The sequence below is a fragment of the Alternaria arbusti genome, assembly GCF_024043155.1.
Source record: "Alternaria arbusti strain BMP 1465 chromosome Unknown scaffold_6, whole genome shotgun sequence".
NCBI classification, from domain to species: Eukaryota; Fungi; Ascomycota; class Dothideomycetes; order Pleosporales; family Pleosporaceae; genus Alternaria; species Alternaria arbusti.
In genome coordinates this window covers 971,095-996,518 of record NW_026249946.1, presented here as the reverse complement: position 1 = coordinate 996,518, position 25,424 = coordinate 971,095, and the positions used below count along the sequence as shown (strand labels likewise).

General features: G+C 53.6%; 11 protein-coding genes across 11 annotated transcripts; 6 read left to right on the top strand and 5 right to left on the bottom strand.

The window, feature by feature from the left end:
- Window positions 1-1,047: 1,047 nt before the first annotated feature.
- On the bottom strand, window positions 1,048-2,085 carry J4E86_005547 (uncharacterized protein; the record flags this gene model as incomplete). The annotated part of the gene is made up of 2 exons (XM_051446080.1): window positions 1,048-1,784; window positions 1,833-2,085. 2 exons carry the CDS (start codon window positions 2,083-2,085, stop codon window positions 1,048-1,050), a joined length of 990 nt encoding a protein of 329 aa, XP_051302847.1.
- Window positions 2,086-2,983: 898 nt separating this feature from the next.
- On the top strand, window positions 2,984-3,949 carry J4E86_005546 (uncharacterized protein; the record flags this gene model as incomplete). Its single annotated transcript, XM_051446079.1, has 3 exons — window positions 2,984-3,156; window positions 3,272-3,412; window positions 3,466-3,949. The coding sequence occupies 3 exons, from the start codon at window positions 2,984-2,986 to the stop codon at window positions 3,947-3,949; spliced, it is 798 nt and encodes a 265-aa protein (XP_051302846.1).
- Window positions 3,950-4,083: 134 nt separating this feature from the next.
- On the bottom strand, window positions 4,084-6,279 carry J4E86_005545 (putative NRPS-like protein biosynthetic cluster; the record flags this gene model as incomplete). Its single annotated transcript, XM_051446078.1, has 4 exons — window positions 4,084-5,395; window positions 5,446-5,965; window positions 6,019-6,153; window positions 6,264-6,279. The coding sequence occupies 4 exons, from the start codon at window positions 6,277-6,279 to the stop codon at window positions 4,084-4,086; spliced, it is 1,983 nt and encodes a 660-aa protein (XP_051302845.1).
- Window positions 6,280-6,834: 555 nt separating this feature from the next.
- On the bottom strand, window positions 6,835-7,690 carry J4E86_005544 (uncharacterized protein; the record flags this gene model as incomplete). Its single annotated transcript, XM_051446077.1, has 3 exons — window positions 6,835-7,143; window positions 7,196-7,530; window positions 7,582-7,690. The coding sequence occupies 3 exons, from the start codon at window positions 7,688-7,690 to the stop codon at window positions 6,835-6,837; spliced, it is 753 nt and encodes a 250-aa protein (XP_051302844.1).
- Window positions 7,691-9,159: 1,469 nt separating this feature from the next.
- J4E86_005543 (uncharacterized protein) lies at window positions 9,160-11,169 on the bottom strand (the record flags this gene model as incomplete). Its single annotated transcript, XM_051446076.1, has 2 exons — window positions 9,160-10,878; window positions 10,945-11,169. The coding sequence occupies 2 exons, from the start codon at window positions 11,167-11,169 to the stop codon at window positions 9,160-9,162; spliced, it is 1,944 nt and encodes a 647-aa protein (XP_051302843.1).
- Window positions 11,170-11,517: 348 nt separating this feature from the next.
- J4E86_005542 (uncharacterized protein) lies at window positions 11,518-13,906 on the top strand (the record flags this gene model as incomplete). Its single annotated transcript, XM_051446075.1, has 4 exons — window positions 11,518-11,557; window positions 11,609-11,661; window positions 11,713-12,118; window positions 12,171-13,906. The coding sequence occupies 4 exons, from the start codon at window positions 11,518-11,520 to the stop codon at window positions 13,904-13,906; spliced, it is 2,235 nt and encodes a 744-aa protein (XP_051302842.1).
- A 467-nt stretch (window positions 13,907-14,373) lies between these two features.
- Window positions 14,374-16,485, bottom strand: J4E86_005541 (uncharacterized protein; the record flags this gene model as incomplete). The annotated part of the gene is made up of 1 exon (XM_051446074.1): window positions 14,374-16,485. One exon carries the CDS (start codon window positions 16,483-16,485, stop codon window positions 14,374-14,376), a length of 2,112 nt encoding a protein of 703 aa, XP_051302841.1.
- A 1,009-nt stretch (window positions 16,486-17,494) lies between these two features.
- Window positions 17,495-18,128, top strand: J4E86_005540 (uncharacterized protein; the record flags this gene model as incomplete). Its single annotated transcript, XM_051446073.1, has 2 exons — window positions 17,495-17,970; window positions 18,020-18,128. The coding sequence occupies 2 exons, from the start codon at window positions 17,495-17,497 to the stop codon at window positions 18,126-18,128; spliced, it is 585 nt and encodes a 194-aa protein (XP_051302840.1).
- Window positions 18,129-18,873: 745 nt separating this feature from the next.
- On the top strand, window positions 18,874-20,988 carry J4E86_005539 (uncharacterized protein; the record flags this gene model as incomplete). Its single annotated transcript, XM_051446072.1, has 4 exons — window positions 18,874-19,278; window positions 19,337-19,539; window positions 20,415-20,587; window positions 20,723-20,988. The coding sequence occupies 4 exons, from the start codon at window positions 18,874-18,876 to the stop codon at window positions 20,986-20,988; spliced, it is 1,047 nt and encodes a 348-aa protein (XP_051302839.1).
- A 915-nt stretch (window positions 20,989-21,903) lies between these two features.
- Window positions 21,904-23,181, top strand: J4E86_005538 (uncharacterized protein; the record flags this gene model as incomplete). The annotated part of the gene is made up of 1 exon (XM_051446071.1): window positions 21,904-23,181. The coding sequence occupies one exon, from the start codon at window positions 21,904-21,906 to the stop codon at window positions 23,179-23,181; it is 1,278 nt and encodes a 425-aa protein (XP_051302838.1).
- A 366-nt stretch (window positions 23,182-23,547) lies between these two features.
- J4E86_005537 (uncharacterized protein) lies at window positions 23,548-24,591 on the top strand (the record flags this gene model as incomplete). The annotated part of the gene is made up of 1 exon (XM_051446070.1): window positions 23,548-24,591. One exon carries the CDS (start codon window positions 23,548-23,550, stop codon window positions 24,589-24,591), a length of 1,044 nt encoding a protein of 347 aa, XP_051302837.1.
- Between the last annotated feature and the right edge of the window lie 833 nt (window positions 24,592-25,424).

The following is a 25,424-nucleotide window of genomic DNA, read 5'->3' as shown; positions in this document are numbered from 1 at the left end:
TGGCGCGTTCGCTTTACAACGCTGAGTAGATGTGTATGTGCAGTATAGCAAAGGCAAAGGAAAGAAGTGGCCGGATACAAGACGGGTATGTCGGCTTGATAGCACTCTTAGGTCGCTAAGATAGAGTTCTGTGGGTGTGGCGCGTATGTCCTGCTCATCCCCCGATTCCCGATTCTTGGGGAACGGACAGGCTGGGTGATGAGTGTCACAGTTGGTAGATCGTCAGCTCACTCGGGTAGAGTTGCGATCATTGTACATGTCCCCATACTGCAGTCTGGCGATATGAGACCGATTGCTTGGAGTTAGGTGACGAGCAACGTGCTCGAGGGAAAGTTCCGCGCGGAAAAAGGGCCGAGGAGATGAAGCTATCTTTCTCGGTCCTTTTCCCTTTCCTTCTGCGAGCTGCGTTTGCGTTCGTTGCCAATGTGAAACCGGGATGCCCATCTGACGTGTGTCTGGGCATGCGGATATCACGGCTTGCGCTGTTTATGCGATGGGCGTGATCGTCGCTGTGTTAGGTGAGGGTGCGGCGCGTGGTGTTCAGGAGCGCTGGATACATATGAACGGTATGCTGATCATGTATACAAGTTTGAGAAAGTATTCGTATTCATCGCGGTGAGCTTGCGCTGGGGTTTTGATTCGCAATTGTACATTCGTGTTCGTATTTATCGTGCTCGTGACGTACTCTGCTACGATCTAGAATTCCTTGACAAAAACATTAGGGCATTAGACATAAGAGTAAACGTATGTGTACAGAAAAAAGTATGTATGATACAAGAAGAGGAAGAGGCGGAGAAAGCGGCGTTCCGTCCGCGTTCATATCAAAGCTTTGGCTTTGGTGTGGAACTTGTGTGCGGGTCGTGAGACGGTATGTGTAAGGTCTCTGCTGTCGCTTTGCGATTCGAATGGCTGATTAGCAATACCAAAGGACGCATTCGTATACAACTGATCGTGTAGTGCTGACGAATGCTGCGTTGCTTCGTTGTTTTGCTCCTGCCAGTGGCGGCGTGATATGTGGTCGTGCTATCATTTCCATGTAGGGAAACTTCAATCGTTCCCGCTCGAATGTACTTGTCGTATAGTGATCTGACTCTTCATCTTTTTGTGGCCTCTACCTCGCATAGTCTCTCTCGCCATGCAATTCTTCAGACACTGCTCAACGATCGAAGGGTCGCTGTCGAGAAACTGCTCGTTCAGGAACCAGCTCGAGCTCCTCTGTACGGACAGCCGCAAGCAACTCCTCTCACTCCCGATTTGCTTCTGGAAGTAATGATCGAGGAAGGCGTAGGAATCATCGAAAGTCTTGTAGCAGCTGTTGCATGCAAAGGTCGCTTTGTCGTTCGTCGCCATTGGATCGAGCGCAATGTGCGAGGTGAAGAGTATACATCTGGATGCGGGCAGTCCGGAGTGAGCTGCGACGGATATGCATGCATCGCAGTGTGGGCATATCTCCCTGTCGTCGTGTTTATCGTGTGGGAAAGCTTTCTTGGCGCGTAGTGTGCTCGATTTGGACTCTTTGAGATCTTTCCGCAGGTTGTCTGCGAATGGGCAGAACTCTACTTTGAAACGTGGAGGGGGCAGTATGGGCGATAGGATGGGCGATTCGAGACGTGCGTATTGTTCGCGCAGGGCAGTGAGGCAGGCGCGACGGACGCTTTTGGCGGTCGTAATTATGTCGTCAATGGGTATCGTTGGTGTCGAAGAGAAAACGCTGTCGTAAAGTGGTTGTCTAATTTCGTATTGGATTCGTAGGAGTTGTGCTGAGAGGATGGTGTTGCATTTTGCTACACATGGTCAGTCTTTATAATCTTGGTATCGAACCGTGGACTTACTGTCGCCTTCCTCGAATCGTGCCCCGAATCTTGCTTTTCCTTGCTCCATAATCCTTTGGATCTGTCGCCCCAGGCTCAGAGCTTTGCCAACAGCATCGTCGCGGTTCTTCGTGCCGAGACACAACCATTTAGAACGCGTGCGACGATGCCGTGCCTGCCATTGCTCGTACGCCTCATGCGCATCTTGGAATTCGCGATCGATGTCCCATAACGTGAGAGACCCATGTGTCGATTTCTCCCACGAGACAGCCATGTTAGACATTACACCAGAAAAATACGCGTATAGAATCGCAAAAACAAACAAACAAGAGGAAGCGGGGAAAGCAGGCGAGCGACGAAGGTGAGTTTCAGAAGGGAACAACTATCCTTAAAGCAGGAAGAGGTCTACCGTATGGGGAAATATCTCCAAACCGCACGATCTCGATTAAGACGCAGAAACCTGAAAACGCAAGGGCATGGAGAAAACAGGGTCCACAAGCTTGCGGGTGCTGCGCTGGCTTTACATAGAGCTGCGAAATCCTGCGTCATGTCACCTGCAGGTACCAGGGCCACCGCATAGGGAGGCTCGCAGGCGTGGAAATTAACTGCATATCCATTGCCGTGGCTGTGTGGCGGGTCTGGGCGATATTGAAGGATTGAAGAAGCGAAAGATTGCTCCGGCACCTCATTCTCCTTTCCCAATGGTACGCAAGCTCCTATGCGCCGCCGACCAAGAACGACAGGTCCATGTGGGAACATGCTGGTCCGTGAAATTCAGAGAAGGGAACTATAGCTGGTAATCATATCGCGGGTGCCGAGGATCGTGATGAAGATGCAGGGGCAGCAGCAATGATCCCTCGCGCCATGGTCCGAGCATTCCCGTATCCTCCGATTAAGGACGCCTTATTCGAGTCGTGGCACGCTACGGTAATGACAATCACCGCCGCATTGAATTGGCCTTTGATACGGTCGTGAGTGTTGTTCATGCGAGCGGCGTGTCGTCGCCTGTCAGCCTATCGCCGGTGTTATTGAGTGAAGCTTCGCTACCAGGGTTGCGCCGGATTGAACCCCACGTCTCTCGTCGTGTCGTGCCCCACCATGGAGATCCTCGAGCTTCGCTCCTGCTTGCTGGCTTCCTCTGTTGATTGATAGTCATACTACATCATACAACAATGTCTACCGGCCACTCACACGAAGGCGCGTCGCATTCGCATTCGCACGAGGCTGCGGATCACGGCCACACGCATGAGATCCTCGATGGGCCGGGGAGCTACCTGGGCCGCGAGCTGCCCATCATCGAGGGAAGAGACTGGGAAGACCGGTCCTTCACTATCGGAATTGGAGGGTACGATGGTCCCCGTGTGACACGTACATGTCGCTACACTGCTCGGCCGATGTTTGCCTGTGGCAGGGTTGGCATGGCATGATGTACTATATCCTCAAGATACTGACCAGCCTAGACCAGTAGGCTCGGGCAAGACGGCCCTCATGCTAGCCCTCTGCAAACACCTCCGAACACGCTTCTCCATAGCCGCGGTAACAAACGACATCTTCACGCGAGAAGACTGCGAGTTCCTCACCAAGAACAATGCCTTGCCCGCGTAAGAGCAGCCACAATACACATATTGCCGGAGCATGTTTGACGCGATTGTAGTGAGCGCATCGTCGCTGTCGAAACGGGAGGCTGCCCCCATGCCGCCGTTCGCGAAGACATCTCCGTCAACCTCATGACGCTCACAAACCTGCACCAAAAGTTCAACACGGACCTCCTGCTCATCGAGTCCGGCGGCGACAACCTCGCTGCGAACTACTCGCGCGAACTCGCCGACTTCATCATCTACGTTATCGATGTCTCGGGTGGTGATAAGATCCCCAGGAAGGGTGGTCCGGGTATCACGCAATCAGACCTTCTGGTCGTCAACAAGATCGATCTTGCCGAGGCCGTCGGTGCGGATCTGGGTGTCATGGAGCGGGATAGCAGGAGGATGCGTGAGGGTGGACCGACTATCTTTGCGGTCGTCAAGAGGGATCAGGGTGTGGATGCTATTGTGGACTTGATTCTGTCAGCGTGGAAGGCTTCTGGTGCGACGCAGGCCAGAAAGGAGAAGTTCGAGCCTACGTTGATGGAAGAGAAGTGAAACGACAATGAAGAAGCGACAGTGTGTCACGAGCAAACTCAGTCATGGCTCACGCGTGTTCGCAGACATGATGTTTATTACAGAACGAGAACGCTACGATTTACAGACTATAAGCAATTATATACTTGGGAACCTTACAGCTTGGCACCACCCTCTACATCTACACTTCCCTTCAGCAAGTCCCAATCCGCCATGGTGAATACAACATATCCATCATCACCGCCACTCTTGCCCTTGCCAGATCCAAGAGCGGCCGGGTGCCAGTACATGGTATCGTACTCCGCCTCTTCTTTCCCTTGCTCCTTCGCCTCCTTATCCGCCCTTTCCATAAGCTTCCTCAGATCAATACCGTCGTTTCTCAGCGGAACCTTGTTCTGCTTGTTGTTGTGCATCGTAGTCTGCTGTTTCTGTATCCTCAAGAAGACAGGCACTGCGTATTTCGGCAGCTTCTCCTTCGCGTGCGCAAGTAGCGCGTTGAAGTTGAACGAGTCTAGATGTGCGGGGTCGATGTAGATGGCTGCACAGCCTGCGCGACCGTCGTAGCCAGGCACTTCGACACCATAGACGTTTGCTTCTTGAATTCCGGGGAAAGAGCCAAGTGCCTCGCTGACTTCGGCTGTGCTCACGTTCTCCGACTTCCAGCGGAAGGTGTCGCCGAGGCGGTCCATGAAGAACCAGCGGCCGTCGGCGTCGCGGCGGAGAGCGTCGCCTGTACGGTAATACAAGTCGCCTTTCCGGAAGACATTGCGTTCGAAGCGTTTCTCAGTAGCATCCGGGTTATTCCAATAGCCGACAAAGGCTTGCTCGCTCGGCATCTGTACGAGGATCTCACTGCCCTCCTCGTAGGACTTGCGTTTGCAGAATCCAGTCTTGGGATCGCGCAAGAGGTCTCCGGTTACGAAATCGATCTCGACTGGGACGTAAGTGTTGTGGGAGCGCCAGCGCTCGATGAGACCCTGGTGTCCGACTGAAGTTGCTGTGAAAGGCCCACGCGAGCCATTGAAAAGCGCCATGACGCCTTCTGTGCTGTTGAAGAACTCGCCGACGATCTCGATGCCGAAGCGATCGACAAAGCGCTGCCATACATCGGGACGAAGACCGTTTCCGAACATGGCCCTGACGTTGTGTTTCCGATCGAGCTCGCTGGGAGGGGCGTTGAGAAGGTACCGGGCGGTCTCTCCTACGTAGACTATGGCGGTGGATCTCGAATCGCGTACATCGGTCCAGAATTTCGATGTGGAGAACTTGGTGCCGATACAGCATGTAAGGCCGGTGACCATGCAGACGAGTGCCGTCGTGCCTCCCGTGCCGTGGTATAGAGGCATGCAAACATACCACCTATCGCCGTTGGGTCCTGTCTTCAGTCCCATAGCACCCACACGTTGTGTCAAGCCGACTGCTCTTTGCGTCTCGAAGGGGCAAGCTTTCGGGTGTCCGGTTGTGCCACTGTTCTAGTTAGCATCATCCTCTTCGCAAAAGCCATCGCGGTAACTAACCTTGTGTAGAACAGGAAGAGCGGGAACTTCCCCTTCATGCCCACCCTAAGCTCATCCTCAGGCCTAGTAGGTTCCAACCTCGATATCTCTCCCTTCAACCCGGTGTCCAAGACCAGTACAGTCATGCCCAGCTCGCTCTCCAGCCTCTCCCTCACAGCTTCGATGCGGTCTCTGCACTCCTGGTCTTCATCCACAAGCAGCACCTTGGCGCCGCTGACTTTCAGGCAGTGCACCAGCGCATCGCCGGCGAGGTTGTAGTTGATCCACGCCGGCGCGCTTCCTATGCTCCAGCTACCCAGATGTGCAAAGAGGAACTCCGGCCGGTTCATCATGTACATGGCAAAGAGCTGCCCGGGAACGACGCCATTTTGGCGGAGGTATTGGCCGTATCGGCAGGCGTTTGCGTAGGTCTCGGCCCAGGTGTAGCAGCCGGTTCGGGACCAGATGCATTCTTCGGTCGAGGGCAGGCGGTGGACTTGGGCTTCGAATTGGTACCACAGAGATTGGCCTCTGCCTTGTGCTGTTGTCTTGTTAGGAAATGGTGGGCACGAGGCTTGTGTAGCTCGGGCTTACAATTCTTCTCGAGATCGCGCGCGGCAGCTTTCAGGACGCGTTGGCCTTTGAGGTCTTTGGTGATGTGGTATTTGGCGTCGATGTAGGCTGCAGCGGCAGTAACGCCTGCGATTGCGCCTGCTACAGCTTGAGGTGCTTCAAAGCTTCGTTAGCTAGCATGTACGATAAGGGTCGTGTAGAGATGGTCGGGAGCTGGATGGGACGACAAGCGCGCCACGGCCGCTACACGAGATGGGGACACGCACCGATCGGGAGAGCCATGATGAGATCTTTCTTGTATGTCTATGAATGAAGAATGTATGTGAAAGATGCGCAGAGAAACACTGAAGGTAAATGTCGCGACAAAAATACGCCGAAGTCTGCCCAATGCTTCTAGATAACCTGCGACATGGCCATCCGCAACGTGATCAATTGCCGACATGCCCTCGGTCTCTCAACCGCCGTTCTACGCCAATGCACGCGGCTGGCGGCCCCAGAGTACCTAACCCCACGTGTTGAGCCCCACACCTACCCGTAACTCTGCTCTTGCAACCTTTGTTGCGACGACTTCGGACCTTTTCCACATTGGCGATGGGTTAGATACTTGGTGATGGTTGATCCGCCTGGGCATAGGATAGCTGGCGGAGCCATGCCTATATTTAGGAAACTCAAGCCCGCTAACAACACTCTTACAGTCACAGTCTAGGAAGAAAAGTTCTTCTGTCCTACGTTATATTGTTTCGTATCGACATTACCGGTATTCATACTAGAGCTTCGCCTCAGAACCCCTAGCGGAATGAGCATTATACCTACATTACCGCAGCTCTCCCGACAAACTCACATGTGCTTGTGGAAGAAGTCCAACACCATCTTGTATCCGCGCTCATACTCCTTCCTGACCTTCTCCTGCGAAAGGTCACTGCGCGCCGCCATCCACCCGTGGATCTGGTCTGGGAACCACTCAACCACGTGAGGAACCTTGATACCCTCCTGCCACTTCTTGACGTCATCCTTCGACTCGTCGCCTGATGGAAGCATGATGTAGGGGATTTTGATGCCGGGGGCGTCGTCGCCGGCAACCATGGCGGGGTGGCATGCTGCTGCGACCTTGAACTTTGTGCCTTCCATGGAAGACAAGTTGACAATCTGTATAGTGTTAGGCGATACGTGTGAGGTAATCTAATTAGCTTTTCCATACCTTTCCGCCCCAGCAGAAGCCAATGATAGCCCACTTCTCAATTCCGTACTTCTGGGTGAGCTCATCAACAATCTTCGGAATGCGCGGCAAAGTCTTGGGTGGCGCAGCCTGCGACTGGAAGAACTCGCCCATCTTCTGCTCCTTCTCCTTGGTGTCCGGGGGCATCCAGGAGATGTCGGCTGGCTTGCCGTCGAAGAAGTCGGGCATAAAGACCTGGTACTTCTGGCTGTCGGTGTAAGCCAAGATATCAGCACCTTGGAGTGTTTGGTTGAAGAATCCGAAGATGTCGTAGACAACTAGGATTCCTTGCTTTGCGTCCTTGGGGCCGGTTTGGTCTGTTGAAAGTCAATTGCGGTCCCTGGTGATGTCGTGGTGCTAGAACGTACAAGTCTTCAGTCCATCTGCCTCAATGTAATCGCCCTTTGGTTGGTATCCCTCGCTGACTACAGCGGGTGTGTTGCAGCATGCCTGCGACTGTGTGGATTCCGTCGACATCGTTGCGGTCTGTTGTTTGGATATGGCGAATAGCCCTTGTTTGCGTGGAAGTGCTGTCTGACGAAGTGTAAAGGATCGTGGTGCCGCGATTGAAACTCTCCGTAAGTTTTGAGGTAAGAGTCGAGCAGTTGGAGATTGAAGAAGTGAAGTTGTTCGGGCAATGACGCGCATTATGAGCTGCTAAGGTATTTGTCAAGCTGTCAACGACGGTTTGGGTGGGGAACTGAGCACCGCGGCTACCCCACCATGATGTCACCAATAGCAATGATGAAGTAGACACAGTGCCTAGGTGTAACAGGGACTAGGATAGTAGCGCTTCTTCCAGAACCGTCTACTATCACATTGAAACTAGACGCTCTCAGTATGGACTGCTCAAGTGCCTTTCTACTAACAGAAGGTAGCGCCACACCGGACCTCGGGAGCCACGAACAACGTGGCTTCGCGCGATCGCACACTCCATGTACCGCCCAGCGACCGCAGTGTTCCTCGAGTGCAGGTAGGTGCGAGACAATGCATACCACAAAAGGCTTTGAAATCGCGGTACTCGACCAAGATCATCAAGCATCGCGTCCACTCGTAGCACCACAAACGTCACCAAATCTCCCATCTTCGTATCGACGCGCAAAGTCCAATTGCGTAGCCCAATGCTCCTCCATATACTCCGCATCCCTTTTAAGCATCAGATAAACCCTCAATTTGGTATTGAAATTCCACGCGCGTTTAAAGAGAAAAATCTTCTCTTCAGGAAGGTCCTTCTGAAACAAAGTCAAAGCCCTCTTAACTTTGCCCATATGCTCATTCAGATACGGATGAACCTGCGTGACAAACTGCCTCAGCGTAACTGGTCTCCCGTCTGCGTTCTCGATGACCAGATTAGGCGGAGGCTTGCATGCACAGTCTGGCTCTGGGCTGTCGTCGCCATGATGCCAGCCCTCGTGTAATGTCCATATGTCCTCACTTAGCACCTCGAAACGATGTCGACTGGGTACGGAGAGAGGTGTGTTCGCGCAAGGATGATCGAATAGTGGGACGAGTGTTTCTTCGTTTTTGGGTCCTGTCGTGATTTCGATGTCTTGTAGAGGGGCTAACAGGTTCCAGCGTAGTCGGTATAAGAGGTCCTCGCGGATTTGGGTTCCCATGTCTTTTTTCCCTTTGGTTTCTTGGATGGGGAGTCGGGGTGATTTAAGTAGAAGAGCGAAAAGTCAAGGAAATTTACTGGTCAGTCTGTTTGGGTTAAGACCGGGCAAGGTGCATGTACCTAGAAAACATCCCATGTGTGGAGCGTACCTGACAATATAGGCTGCTTGTAAGATTCGCTAAGCAATTACCCGGACCACGCCACGTGCTAGATTCCACGGCTCCACCATTGTCAAACAAAGTGTCAGAACCCCCCCAGCACATGCACAACCTCCCGTCAGAACATCCCGGATATGACTCTCTGATTTTGATAGCTTCAGTAGATTCACTATCTAAGCATCCAAGTTCAGCTGCTCAAGCAATGTGTCTATCTTTCCCAGCAAGATCTGATAATTCATCGCGTCCTGAGCAAACTCATCACCAACCTCCTCGCCGTCCAAATTCCTAATCACACCAGCAGCGATCTGCTGTTCCACCGCCGCGATATTCTCGTCCTGCTGTACGCCGTCTTCTAGTGCGAGGTCGCCCATTTCGTCAACAAGATCTCCCTCGGTACTAGCTTGCATGGCTGCGTTCTCGTCCATCATCTCATCTAGCCCGCTGTCTTCAAAACGAAGCCTAAATCGTTCCGAGAGGTAGTAGCGGATATCGTCAACAAGTTCGACAGTGTCAGTCTCCTGACGTGCCTTGACGCGGTTCGCGGATTCTTGGACCAGCTCTGCAAACTCGGGTTGGTCGATGTAGTGTTCCAGTCGGTAGGCGATGTATCGCGCAGCAAATTCTTCTAGGCGTTGTACCCTTGTATCCCATCCGGCTCGGATAACTTCGTAGATGTCCACGGCTTCATCAGCATCTGTAGCTCCACGTGGGTTGTCTGACTCCACTGCTGAGGTTGCACCGTTGCCTAGCGCAGAGATGATGATGGCGGCGCGCTGCTTGAGCTTCTCAATGAAGAGCTGATCTGCAGCAAAGAGCACATCGATGGCAATGTCCAGACCAAAGTCGGCGCGCTCGGTGTACATGAAGGTGAGTATGGTTTCCAGGACGGCTGGCGAGCAGTCGATGGTTACAATCTGCAAGTGCGGCGTATCTTGTGCTTCCTTGAACTGCGAGCTGAACATGGTCAGGAAATACTCGGAGCGCAATAGCATGGCTCGGTGCGCAGGGAATATAGTCGATTTACGGGATGCTCGTTGGCGGGACGGCGACCTCGAACGAGTGCGACCCGATCCGACTGGTATGCCTAGAAGAGGCCCCGGTGCATTTCGCACAGGCGGCGTAGATGACTCCGACGGCCCTGGTGACCGATCTGTCCCATCAGAGTCTTGATCCTCGTCATCATCATCGGCGCGCAGTAATATATCGGCAAAGATGGAGTTTTCCCGGTCCCATTGTATGCTGTCCACTCTTGCAGTGTCTACGACTCTTTTATGCCGGAGGACGTTGTTCTTGAACCAGCCCTCTAGCTGATCTCTGCCGCGTTCTAATTCGTCTGCTCTTCGCTGGCGCAACAATCTTCGATCCGAAACTTCCGTTATATCTTCAAACAGGCGTTCAATCTCCAGCTGCTTGCCAATCTTATCTATGCCTTTTAGCACAACCAGCTCCTGCTCGTCACTCAGCCCATGTAACGCTCTCCGTATTGAGACTTCCTGGAAGTACAGATACTGCAACGCCACACCTAGCGACTCGGCGGGTATAGTATTGGGCAGTTTCCACGACGTTGTATTCGGCGCTGTCTCGAGCTTCTTCGCAAAGTAGGGCGATCGTGCAGCGAGAAGGAATTTGTGGAGGTGGAACTCTTGGCCGAATGCTGTTATTGTGATGTCTGTCGTCTTGGGCGACGGTCGCGTGAGGAGCGAAGTGATATGTGCTGCCAGCGGTTGTAAAGGATTCGAGGATTTCGCGTAGTCGTAGGATAGCAGTAGATTACGTATACGGTCGTTCAGCGCATTGTATAGACATCTTTCGCCTTGGAACGTGTCGCGTTCGCAGAGTGCACCGTTTTCGAGCAGCAGGCGTATGACTTCGTAGTGACCGCATAGACTGGCCTTCAGCGGTCAGCGCCCTGAATTGAATAGCGAATTGTTTGGATTTGAACTCGGAGATTGTCTTACTAAGATAAGTGGGGTGTAATCAAACCTGTCTCTTGCGTTGATGTTTACCCCGGTCGATATCATTTCCTGGCAAACCTTCAAGTCCCCCCGCCGGCATGCTTCACAGAAGACCCTGAAATCTTCGCTCGTGTCCAGCGGATTCTCTTCTTTGAGCTGGCCCGAGGAAATCGCCTGGGCTTCGGTCGCGAGGGCGGCCTCGATCTCGTACTTCTTCTTGACGTCCATTTGTGTGGCGAGAAGGAGAGGTCCTCAGTAACGGCGACATGGTGGAGGTGAAAGTGACTATTGCTCCGCGATGACGAGTGGCGGCGGAGATCGGCGTAACTATCGATAAGGGCAGTGACAGGGGTGCGTGCGCCTGGCAACTGCAACACGTGAGGCGCGCGCAGCGTTGCTGGGTTGACGGCCGTTAGCGTAAACAGGGCCAAACACCAAGGAAACTTGGCTTCCATCCCACCCACTGTACATTACATACATCCCTCGCTACCTCCGAGCTCTACTAACCCAGCAGCTTGCTACCCTATCCTACCCTTAATAGTTGCATGTCTTTTGAGCAATAGCAATACCTTCACCATGCCCGAGGAAGAAAAGTACGATGTGCTCGAGAAGATTGGTACGGACCGCCCTCGATAGGCGCAAGAGGACGCATACTGACGTTGTATAGGCCATGGGTCCTTTGGTATCATCCGCAAAGTCAAGCGGAAGTCAGACGGCTATGTAAGCAGCGACGACGAAGCCTGCGCGCGCGACGTGCTAACCACCGCCTAGATCCTGTGCCGCAAGGAAATCAGCTATCTCAAGATGTCGCAGAAGGAACGCGAGCAGCTCCAGGCAGAGCTGTCCATCCTCAAGGAGCTCCGACACCCCAACATCGTCGCCTACTTCGAGCGCGACCACATCAAGGCATCGCAGGACCTCCACCTCTACATGGAGTACTGCGGCAACGGCGACCTCGGACGTGTCATCCGCGACCTCAAGAACAAGAACCAGGTGTGCGAGGAGGAGTTCGTCTGGAGCATCTTCAGCCAAATCGTCAGCGCCCTGTACCGCTGCCACTACGGTGAAGACCCACCTGCGGCAGGCCGCAACGTCATGGGACTCGTTGGCAACGCGAAGCCTGCCCGTGATCCGCGCAAGCCCATGATTCTCCACAGAGATCTCAAGCCCGAGAACAGTCAGTATCTGGTCATCTCCACGTCGCGTGACTCTGCGCTAACAACTCACAGTCTTCCTTGGCGATGACAACAGCGTCAAGCTGGGCGACTTCGGTCTGTCCAAGATCCTCCAATCCCACGACTTCGCCTCCACCTACGTCGGCACGCCGTTTTACATGTCGCCTGAGATCTGCAAGGCCGAGCAGTATGGTCCCCACTCCGATATCTGGGCGCTCGGGTGCATCATATACGAGATGTGCACAAAGTCACCACCCTTCAATGCCAAAACACACTTCGAGCTCATCTCGAAGATCAAGCTGGGCCGATACCCCGACATACCGGCCTGCTACTCGGCAGAACTGCGAAAGGTCATTGCAAGCTGCCTGAACACAACGCCCGACAACCGACCAGACACAGCCGCACTTCTCAACCTGCCAATCGTCAAGCTTATGCGCAAAGAGCAGGAAGTCGTCAAGCTGGGACAGGACCTCCGTGAGCAGCGTATGCTGACAGCGAAGCGGGAGAAGGAGGCAAGCGAAGCCATTTCACGGATACGCAAAGAGTTGGACGACCAATTACGACGAGAGTGGGAAGTTAAAGCACAGCTGGAGATTGAGCGACAAGTGAAGCTGCAAACGGAACAACGAGTACAAAAAGAGCTGGCTCAGCTCCAGGCGACCTTCGAGGGAGAGGTGAATAGGCGGGTAGAGCGCGCCCTGAAGATGTACCCCAACCGTCTGAGCACATCGCCAAAGCTGGCTCCTCGGTCCAATACGCCTACTATGGCGGCAACAGAACCAACGTCTGCTTTGTTCTCAGCAGAGTCCGATGGTGCCGTTAAGAGCGGCTCGCAAAACACCCTCAACACAGACTCCGACTTCGCCAGCGGAACAGACCTATCGTCACTCTCCCTGGACGACCACACCGAAGATGTTACCATCGCAGCTAAGCCAAAGGCAAAGCGACCGTCCCGCGGTCCCCTCGTCCGCGCCCGCACAATGTTCTCTCAACCCTCCACCACACAAGTACCCGACTCTCCCATGGATGTGCAGATGGCTGAGCCGTCGCCGGCACCTATCTCACTCAAGGGACTCTCGCTTTCCCCTCGTCGCAACCAGCAACCTAAGCAAAACATCTTCGCTGCTGCTAAGGAAGGCGCGAAGAAGTGGGAAGCTGACGTTCCCCCGTCGCCAACTGAGGCAGAGTGGAACGCCGACTTCGACGACGATGATGATCTTCCTGTTCTGCCATCGCCAACCCGCGCACGAAGCGCCTCTGGGGGTCGTCCTATGAGTGCGGACCCCTTCAAGGTGCTCGCAAATGCCCAAGCGCCGCTGTTGAAGGCCAACGGTCGATTGGGAAGCACACCAAACCTCCTGGGTCCCAGAACTACAAAGCCCCGTCCTGTTTCCGCCGTACCCATCGTCGCTGCGTCGCCTTCTCGAACGAAGTCCAAGTCCACCGACACCGCATCAACATCACCACGCAAGACAGGCGCTACCACAAAGTCCATTCCATTTGCCGGACTCCCATCAAAGAAGGGCAACGAGGCATTCCGCGTTCAAGCAATGCGCAACAACGGCGGTGTCCAGGGCCGCACACTAGTCGAACTTCAACAAGCGCGCGGTATCCCTGTGCACACTATGAGTGAAGACGAGGGAGGCGCGAAGAAGGGCTTCGGATACAACGGCCGAAGGAGTCCGGTCAAGCGAACTGGCGGTATCAGCCCACCCGCAGTATGGGACCCAGAGACCGAGCCGGAGATGCCATCTCCTTTCATCCAACGCAGCAAGCGCATGGTCCGGTAGGACGGACGATGCGTGACAGCCCCGGAACGATTACGACATATACAACAACGACACGACGAAGGGTAAATAATGGGGTGTTTGGACACATAACATTCCACGGCGTTGGCGTGACGAAAGGAGGGCGGGCAAATACCATTTCCTTTGTCTCATCAAACGGAGTGGTGTCTGGCGTTGAGGATTGTGGATTGAAAGCGAGCGTTTGCCTCGCGTCCCATCTACCATCTCTTCCCTTTGTCATCATCATTGCATTTGCGCTTTGTTTTACGCACATTTTCCACGAACGCATACTAGCATCTTTTTGGCGATATTGTGGGTTGGGTTTGGATAGGCGTTTGAGGCGTTGCACCATGATGAGACGGGTTGCATCTGTACTCTTATTTATTGCGACGAATGTTACTACTACCATACTTCACATTTTGCACACTCAGAGTTCACATGGTGATTAAGAATGTATTGGGTTGAAGATATTACCATCCAAAGCTTTCGGTGTGCAGGTATATGCCCTGCGCTCCCGTCCCTTTGTGTATTGCGCGCTCATCGCTCAGCGAGACAACATCGTGCTTCACGTCTGCCACTAGCCCTTGCGGTCCACATACCACCACCGCACTCTCTCCTAGTGCTTGCTCCAATGACCTTCGGATGATATCCCGCGTCTTCGGCCGACCGGAGTATATCGCTATCGATGGATGCACGACGACTCTCTTGCCTTTTTCGAGGGAAGATTGAGCGGAAGGTGCGAGTGATGCAGGTTGAGATGAGGTAGCTGTAGGTTTCGAACAGCTGCACACTGCTTTACTGGCTGAAGACGATTCGTCAACCGCAGTGCGGCAACAGCATGTGCCGTTCGGACTACATGCTTCCTGGATATCGAGACTTGTTGAATCGATAGATGTTACTTCTTGATATCCCTGCCTGTGGGATTTCTTCTCGCTCTTCTTTTCTGATGTCTGTGAGGGCGATCTATACTGCACTGCACCATGCTCGGGCTCGCTCTGTGATTTTACATTCATATTGGGTGCCGTCACGCCTGAAAGCACGGAGTTGTGCTCTTCCGTGAAGGACTCGTCGCAGGTGATGTAGACGCTCATTTCGAGTTTGATGTCGCGGAGTGTTTCCTGCAGCGTTCGGAACTCGGTGTATACGGAAGAAAGCTGCTCGGAGAACCAGCTTAGCTGCCCTCTGCTCTTGACGACCCATACGAAGCGGATATGTCGTGTGACCGCACCTGTTGGTGTTTTGAAAATTGATGTGCTGCTTGTGTTGCCACAAGCATTCTCCTTCCAACCTTGGAGGAGATCGCGAAGGAGCGGGAGAGTGAAAGTGCCGCCGGTACTTCCTGCGAGGAGAACGACGCTGTCGAATTGGCGCAGTGGTCTCAGAGTGCCGTATGGGCCTTCTATGGCCACAGTCCTGGCTTTGACGGGCACTCCAGATAGACTGCCGGATTTCTCCGCATGCCTGAAGAGACGCTTGGTACCTCCCTTCTCGGCCTTGACGTAAAACTCCATCTTTCCATCTGCTGGTATCGAGGCCACGGTGAATGGATGGCTTTGTAGCGGCACAACGGAGTGACATGATAGATATACATGTTGACCAGGAGTCCAGCTGATGGGTGGGTTAGGTATAGTGATTCGGGTGGTGTTGTGAGGGAGAGGTGTGAATTCGGCTTTGCACGCCCAGAGGCCACTCAGTTGGCCCCGCTTCTTTAACGCAGGATGAAATACGGAGCTGTTGATGTATAGCAGTCGCAATGCTCGGAAGAGGCGGTCGAACAGGAAAATGGCAACCGGAGCCCAGACATAGCCGTTCATCTCGAGAGGGGTATGAATGTAGACGAACGCAAGGAAAACTGCAAACGAAACGATATGTTGAATAACAAAGATCTCGTAATTCCAGCCTCGGATCGGTGTCATGGAACTGAACACGATCCACGCCAGGGTACACCATGCAGCAAGGCCTTTCCAAACAATCGCGTTATTCTTGAGTTGGTAGCCGATATAGTCGTATGGAGCCCACGCACTGAGGAAATACCCCAGGTGCATGGTGGCCGTAAGCAGCATGCATCGAGCGCACCATCGATGCAGCCAATTTAAACGCTCGTAACTCACACCGCTAAGACATCCGATGATGTTATTCTTGCCCGCTAGCAGGACGATAATCGGTAGTTGGGCGATTGTAACCACACCGCAACGAAAGCCAATATTCTCCATACTGAACGTGTCCGTCACATCGAAGCCGTATAAGCATAGAACGACCAGAACGACCACGTTTCCGACAACCAGCGACGATCGGCCGACTGTTGGTAGTCTGAGTATGCGACCTTTCAGTGGTATGCGTAATGAGAAGTTGGACGCTTCACGGGTCAGAGCGTAGAGTGTCGCATTCCCGAGGGCGAACCATGAGATGGGCTTTGCAGGCGTCCGCGACCCCCCTCTGGCCGCGAGCATTCTTTGGCGGTATAGCACATAGTTGTACACGTTGAACAGTGTTGCGACACCGACTGCGGCCCCAATCACTGCGTAGTAGAAATCCGGCCATTCTGTGAGCGGGGGCAAGGCGCCCATGGAGCCCATCGACATGTGATTGTGGCTCATGATGCTACGCGCTGCTGCAGTGTTGCCGACTCTTGTTTGGTTTTTGTTTCCAGGCTTGCACTGAATGCAAGGTTGGGCGGTTGCCAGTGATGGATGGCGTGTGCCCGTACCGATGTTTATCGCATGCTGACTTCGTCGCGAGCAGTCTGAGATGTAACCAGGGTCGTTGTTTCGTCGCTACGTCGAGGGATCGGTATGGAGACGCACTCTAGGACGTTGGGAAATAGACAGTGTGTGACAGTGTCATAGGAGGTTGACAAGATGTGAGAGTCGTCCAGCGAAAGACGCACACACGCAGCGCCTTCAGCCATGGTCCCGGTAATAGTCCATGTGGCCGTAGTGCCGACTGTAATCAATTGCCTCTCAGATGCAGGGCGGCAGGGTCGATGCACTGCGGGGGCTGCATCGAGGCCCAGCGGGCACTCTGTTGGCCGTGGCTTGAATTAAGCTTCATGCGCTAACCACAACCGGCTAATTATGCTCAAAGTCGCTCCTTGGGAGTCCGGCTGCTTGAACGTCGCTCATCCGCCCGAGCCACCGACAGCGTGCCATGACCCATAGAACGCGCATGGATGGCATCTTTCCGTAGCTGCGAGATTTGCCTGTCTTACATGTAGGCGGGAAGGCGTTGCCGAGAAATGTGCTCACATGCCCCGACGCTCCACGCCTCAGCCCAGACTTGACCATTTCTTGAGTGTCGCAGAATCTTACGCATTCACCACAATTGTATACACTGCAACACGAAACCAGCGCCTCCAGGTCGTGCGTTCATGCTGAGGCGCCTTCATCTTTACGGAACTGGAACCAGCGAACGCGCAAGCCCACAGCGTACCGAGAAGTCTTAAGCGATCGCCTGCCCCAGGACTAAGATAGCAGTCTGGAACTCGGTACCTATTCTTCGATCCCTTATCACCCCGCGCGACCTAAACGGAACCCATCCTGAGCCTCATCAACGGAACCTTCTTATCGCTACACGCACGTCGAACCCATCACCATGGTTGCTCACGAGGGTCACGATATGGCTATGGATTCGATGGATATGGGCGGCATGTCCATGGGTACTTCCTCACATGGCGGTATGGCAATGGCGTTCGTCACGTCAACGACCACTCCTTTATACTCCGAGGCGTGGACCCCGACGACCGCTGGCCAATACGCAGGGACATGCATCTTCCTTATTATCCTGTCCATACTCCTTCGCGCCCTCTTCACCGCAAAGACATACCTCGAGATCAAGGCAGTCAAGAGCGCGCTGAAGCGACGCTATATCGTCGTTGCAGGCGAGAAAGCGGTTGTCGATAGCGCTGCAGACGACGCCAACTCGATGACCGGTGTCCTCACAACAAACGGTGTCCAGGAAGATGTGCGCATCATTTCGGCGCCGGTCTCTCACATTCAGCCATGGAGATTTAGTATCGACCTGCCCCGGGCACTGTTGATGACAGTTGTGGCCGGCGTCGGATATCTCCTGTAAGCACTACACATTCCGGTCATTGGGTCAAAGCTAACTTTTGGGCAGCATGTTGGCAGTCATGACCTACAATGTTGGATACTTTTTGTCCGTGCTAGCAGGTGCATTCGTCGGTGAGCTGGCGTTTGGCAGGTTCAATCAGGTGGCGGCGCACTGAGCCTTAGACTTGCATTGTGTTATTCATATCCAAAGAAAGCTTTTCCCGAGCGTAATACTCATCTTGATACCCCAGAGACATGCTTTTAAGAAGGTTCCCCAACACTTCGTGTCCGGCTTTTCCCTTGGATAAGGTGCTAGGAGCTTCCTCGCAGGACCCCGTGGGGTGCACAAAGCTTATTTCCAGCAACACAAATGCGATTCATGAACGTGGTATTCCCATAACTTTGATCTCCATTGCCGGCTATACAGTAGAACCATAATCTAAGCCTCGGCGCGTCACCGGAAATGCCATCGGTGAAATGTAACCTTGTTGGACGCTAGTCGCTTCCGCGGTGAGGAACCACCGCTTTGGTAATAAACTTGCTCAATTGTCGGCATCCTGCGCGCCACACGATACCATACCCTAACGGCTTGCACATTAGCGACAGTCGCCGCTGATGCAGGATACTGCTCACTTACTGCTATCTGCTTAGATCGTCGACCTATTCGAAACGCGGGATCAATGCAGGTCGCTTCGAGTGCTCACGGGCAAGCCACGCGATTTACTGGAACGGAATGCACGGCATGGGATGCGGTTCGTTCCAGAGTAAGCTGTAATAAATACGGCAGGTGATCCCGGCGTTTACTTGTTGTTTATTGTTATCCTCTTAACCTTCTCGCATTCCACTGCATCAAGTTGAAAGCGCTCCTCCTTCTCTTTCCTACACGGCATCAAGACCTACATTTACCTCTCAATCGTCAATATGCTTACCAACGGCGCTCTTGCGCTCGCCTTCCTTCCTCTTACACTCGCCCATTTCCAGCTCAATTTCCCTGAAGCGCGTGGATTCACCGATGACACTGAGGGCAACTTCCCTTGTGGAGGCTACAACGATGTCCAGCAAGAACGCACCGATTTCCCAATCAGCGGAGGGCCGATACAACTGCACATGGAGCACCCACAGACCAACGTTGCTGTATACATGGCCATTGGTGATAACCCGGGAGATGGATTCAGCATCGTCGCACAACAGCAGACCCAAGTATCAGGTCTAGGAGACTTCTGCTTCGGTCACGTCTCCCTACCGGAAGGATTGAATGTGACGGATGGTACCAAGGCTTCGATACAAGTTGTTACCAACAACCACGAGGCGGGTGGATTGTACCAGGTAAGCCTTTGACATGGAATGGTCCATCATCGCAAGAAAGTCGCTAATGGCCACATAGTGTGCGGACGTGACCCTGGTCAACAACGCCCAGATCAACTTCGCCGACAACTGCAAGAACCAGACAGGCATGAAGGTTACCCAGGAAGACATTCCAGGAAACCCCAACGGAACGGAGACAGAGACAAGCCCAAGCTCGGCCGCCAGCGGAAGTGCTGCATCAGCGACGCCGACAGGTGCAGCAGTGCAAGCGAAGGCTTTCTCGTGGGCATTGGGTGTTGTTGGTGTGGCTGGGATCGCAATACTCTAGGTAGATGTGGGCATTTTGAAGTAGAGCATTAATACCACTATTCGCGATCAAGCTCAGCGCGAGGGTTCAATCTGCTGGGACGTGAAGCATTTTTCTTTAGTGTACCTAGGTACCTAGGTAAAGTTGACGGACCGCCATTCCGCATGTTGGCCTTGGATGTGCACCGCGGTTCCGTCTGTGCATCTGCATCTGCATGTAAATCCAATTGAAACAATGACGAACGCGTCATGTTGACCGTCTCGAGGTGGATGAGATGGGTGTTGGCGCGTATGACCCCTCTGACGTTGCGGGGATCTGAAGCTTCCACAAGCGAGGACATGCACACAATCGGCGCTTCCGTCGAGTTTCGCCGATGGCCGCAACAACTTCACCAGCAACACCACACTCCAAGTCTCGGCCACGATCCCGAATTTAGGTGCGTACCGGCCCCGCGCTCGCTCTGAGCCCCAGCCCTCACTCCAATCTGCGAAGAATCCGGACCCGACCGCTGACACTCTACGCCCACAGCTCTCCCCACCTAGTCATCCTTCCTCAACACCGCAAATATGGATCAAGCAAAGTTGGCGCGCATGCAAGCGTCGGTGCGCATTGGTACGTACTCCAATTCTAAGCTGCAATCGCTTTATAGAGCAGTCAGCTATGTCATTCGAGGGAGTAGTTGCTAACTTGAGTGTGTACAGGGTAAGCAATCCTCTCCTGCTGTATTTTGACAGCCCCGCACCGCAAAATATCACGAACCCGCGAAATCCCACCACGACCGCCCCTTGGTAGCGAGCGACACTCAGGAACGAGATGGCTATGAGGAATTCGAGGCTAACTCGATATATAGCGGCAAGGGTACTCCCCGCAGGAAGGTCAAGAAGGTCCACAGGGCCGCTGGTACCGACGACAAGAAGCTCCAGACCGCGCTGAAGAAGCTCAACGTCCAGCCCATCCAGGCCATTGAGGAGGTCAACATGTTCAAGAGCGACGGAAACGTCATCCACTTCTCGGCACCAAAGGGTACGTCATCCCAAGCGTTTTAACATGTGGATAGGGAAGAGTGCCTTGGTACATCGCAAATATGGCACTCTGTGATCCACAATTATGCCACTCTACCTTTTTGTCGCAGTACATACTAACTCACGCATCGTATAGTCCACGCATCAGTACCTGCCAACACTTTCGCCATCTACGGACACGGTGAGGACAAGGAGCTGACAGAGCTCGTCCCCGGCATCCTCAACCAGCTCGGCCCCGACTCGCTCGCATCGCTACGCAAACTCGCCGAATCCTACCAGAGCATGCAGAAGGAGAAGGGCGAGGACGGTGACAAGAAGGAGGACGACGACGACGACGACGATGATGACATCCCCGACCTCGTCGCTGGCGACAACTTCGAGTCCAAGGCTGAGGTCGAGTAAGAAGTTACGCAAAAGTAGCTTAAGAAAGGGTCGCAAGAGCCAGAAAGGAGATTACGTGCAATGACGGCCTACCGCATGTATATTGATATGGAGGACTTCATGAATGCAACGACCGTGACGGTCAGCAATCGCGGTGGGTCTTGCAGGCAAAATACCGGACTGGCGTTATGTCTCAGGAAAGATATGAATGAAAATCTTCTAGCACGCTCTCCACAATCACTGCGCACAGATGACAAACCAGAGCATATCTATACCTCACTTGCGAAGCCTCGGAGCCCGTGTCCTCGTCTATTTTAGACCTTGCGGATGAAGTTTTGAAGGATGCTGCGAAGAACCTGGAATACCATAGATCTCAGGAGGACATCACACTAGATGCCCCAGCTACAGGACTCGTATTTCGCGATGCTCTTATCAGGAGAACGGAACGTCTCCGCGTTGTCTATGGCTTCCAAGCATGTAAGCACCCTTTGCACAGCTTTGTATTGTCAGCGACGGATCGGCAGCAAGGGATTCCGGGCTTAAGCGTGAAGTGGCTAGCACCCGCTCCTTAGCTTCCTTTTCTCAAGCCTCCAATATCTAACAATGCGTGTGAACAGCCTGTCCACGAACGCGATTCATAAGCGTGAGCATAAGCAACGCCCGAAGCCGGCTAAAATCCTGATAACGGAATCGTGAAAACCATATATCAAGCTAACCACGCGCTTAGCCCATTGAAACGTCGCACCCTCGATCCAGCATCGACTTAACGATTCGGCGGCTCCCCACCTGCGGTGTCCCTGAGGCTTGAAGCGCGCCTAAAGTTTAATAGCGACGCGTCTCCTGAACTTTTTCTTTTGCGACGTGTTTGTATCTATCTCTTTGTCTTCTTTTCATTCCGATACCCAATCCAAGCGCATCTTCTAATTATCGTTCACCATGAGTACCGAAACTATCCTAATCCTCGGAGGATCCTTTGCAGGCATCAGCGCTGCGCACTACGCCCTCAAGCATGTTATCCCACAGTTACCCAAGAAGGATGGAGTTACATACAATGTCACGCTCGTCAACCCCTCCAAAGACCTCTGGTGGCGCATCGCAGCACCTCGCGAAAGTGTCTCGAAACAGATGATGCCTTCGGAGAAGACCTTCTACCCCATCGAGCCTGCGTTCACTTATGCGTTCCCCAAGTTCAAGTTCATCCAAGGAACTGCGACAAATGTCGACCCCACCGGCCAAACAGTCTGCGTTGAAACCGCATCTGGCGAGCAGCAAAACATCGAATACGCTGCGCTTGTCATCGCGACCGGTTTCACCACACCAAGCCCGCTCTTCACACAGGCAACCGACCGCGAAGCACTCGAGAAGGTTCATACCGCCTTCCAGGAGGGCCTGAAGAGCGCAAAGACAGTAGTCATCGGCGGAGGCGGTCCAGTAGGTGTCGAGACGGCTGGAGAGGTTGCAGAGATTCTGAACGGCAGACCGGGTTTCATGGCATCCGCGCCTAAGAACCCAAAGGCAAAAGTCACGCTCATCTGCGGAGACAAGAAACTCTTGCCTCTTCTGCGTCCAGCCATTGGTCAAACCGCTGAGCAATTCCTCAAGCGTCTCGGATGCGATGTCACCTACAACACGAGGGTTGTTGGATCCACCGAAGCGGGCGAAGAAGGCGCAAAGACGAGGGTGGAACTCAGCAATGGCGAAACAGTCGAAGCGGATATCTACATCGATGCGACCGGCTCACGGCCGAACACTGGCTTCCTCCCGAAGGAGTGGCTCGATACCCGCAACCGCGTCGCATGTAACGACAAGACCCTCCGCGTCGAACACGAATCCGCCGGTCCCCGCGTCTACGTCGTCGGCGATGCAGGCTCTTATACTCGTGGAGGCGTCATGGACATGTACGACGCTGTACCTGCGGCTATGACAAACCTCAAGAACGACCTGCTTGCCCACCTGACTGGGGAGCCACACAAGGGCGATCGCCACTACACGGCGAACTTGAAGGAGCAGCAGATTTGCCCCATCGGCACCCAGAAGGGTGTTGGTGCGTTCAATGGCTTCAGGGTGCCTAGTCAGATGGTATGGATGATCAAGGGAAGGGACTACATGATCAGCCAGCTTGCTGAGGGCACATTGAGGGGCGATCAATTCAAGAAGGAGGGCAAGTGGACGCCTGTTCAACAGGCTGGCAAGGCTGGACTCAGTTCAGGGTAGGCAAAGCTCGACGAAGCTACGATTGCGAGCAGACTTTACAAATTGACTGAGAGCATGGGATATACCTGTAATGTTTTGTTTGTCGCGTCGCGTTCATAGCGCATCGGAATACCCTTGAGGCATAGCGTATAGGTTACGCAGTTTGAATGTTATGTGAAGTCGGCCTGCTTGCTCTCTTTATAGCCAACAGATTTGACTTCATAAGTGACGATGGTTGTGATCTCCATGCCCCACCCATTTAAGCTTAACTCTAGCGCGTCATAGCTCTGAGCTCCAAAATTTCCCAGCGCCGACATAGATGCTAACAATTCGCGCCTCGAACATCGCACCTGATTCAAGCGCGTATCAGTTTCCAGTACATTCACCATGGCAGCCGCAACCCAGCCCTCGCCAGCGCTCACGTTCCCTCGCTCCATCTTCGCCGCCGTCTCCCCGCACCCGTTCCTGCAGGCGCATCTGTCCGCAGAGAAGAAGAAGCCCATACGCGCAAATGGCCGTGCTGCAAACGAGTTCCGCACACCAGGCATCAACACTGGAAGTCTCACCCACTGCAATGGCAGTGCAGTCGTGCGACTGGGCAACACAAGCGTCGTCTGCGGCGTGCGCGCAGAGATCTTGAAAGAGGAAGACATCCCGGGTACCTTCGAGTATCCCGGACAGGCTGCGGGCCAGAATACGGAGGAGGAGGAAGACAATGGCGAAGAAGTGGAAGAGTTGAGGTTACTGGTCCCAAACGTGGAACTATCTACAGGCAGCACACCCTCGCACATCCCCGGCAACGCGCCTTCCACATATGCGCAAACGCTCATAACTCGCATACGCTCTCTCCTCAACTCGACACGACTTCTCCGCGCTTCAGATCTCCGGATACTATACAAGCCATCCACGAACCCCGAAAACCCAGACACAGAAGCGGAGACACAGCTGAAAGGATACTGGGTTCTCTACCTCGACGTCTTCTTCATCAGCATCGATGGCAACGCATTCGACGCGGCGTGGATATCCATACTCGCTGCACTTCGCGACACACTCCTACCGCACGCGTACTACGACGAGGAGTACGAGGGAATTCTATGCTCAGACGAACCCAAGGAGGCGCTTCGCCTTCAATTACGGGGTCTGCCGATACCTAGCACGTTTGCAGTGTTCGAAGGCAGGAGAGAGGACGAGGACGAAGAAGTAGACTTTGTGCTCAGCGATCCTGATGCGTTTGAGGAGGGCGTGTGTAGAGAGACTGTTAGTGTGATGGTGGACTGTGCAGGCGGAAAGAAGGGCACGAAGGACTTGGTCATCAGGAGGGTAGAGAAGAGCGGCGGGGGTGTTGTCGGCAAGGAGCTGATGGCAGGATTGATCAAGAGGAGTATTGATCGGTGGGGCGCTGTTGAGAGTGTGCTGGGTGGGAAGGCTTGAGTGAGCTGGTACGCACGCGATTCTCACCAAGAGTTGCGGCGAACTCAGCAATCTTCATCCGCCATCGATGCAGTATTGGAACGGCACGCATAAAGTTCATCTCGGTACCTGACTGAAGGAATAGCAGAGTGAACGTTGGCATGTCCAAGGGACACTGTTGCAGATCGGACACCTCCTCAACCTACTTAGTCAAGGCGGAAGCGATCGGCCAAAGCGAAAGACGACCTTGTTTTCGAGCGTCTGGGAATCAGCCACTTCGCGAATGTAGAGCAAAAGCATACACAGACGGTATCGAACAAGCACGTTGCTAGTATGGGTACGCCAGCCTTCTCAGGTAGATGCGAGGCGCGTACGTCACGCAAAGACCTCATCGTCGCTCCAGAATCTTGATTTCTGCCTTCTATGAATATCCTAGCTTTTCATTCTGCATACACGAGTCTCTCAACCGCTCGACACTTCTAGACGCGACTCCTCGCTCCTCACCTAACTCAACGCACAAGATTGCGTAACCTGTCAGAACCAACGAACAAAAACGTCTCCCTGGGGGATCAAACGCTCCGTTGTTCCGCTAGAACCTTGTTTCGTTTGTCCGCGGCACGCTGCCGCTCTGGTGTACCGGTCGCTACGTCCCGTGGAGGCTCAATAACCGTAGTACGTCTACACGCCTGTATACTAACACAAGCGCGCGACGTACGCAGCGCCTAGAAGGAGGCTCTGAAGTGTGTTGAAGCCTACGTAATCCACAGACCTTCGTTACGCGCCTTCTATATCCAGGCTTCATCCATGAAGTTGTACAGGGAGTATTTGGGCGCATACAGCCACTCCTTCTACTC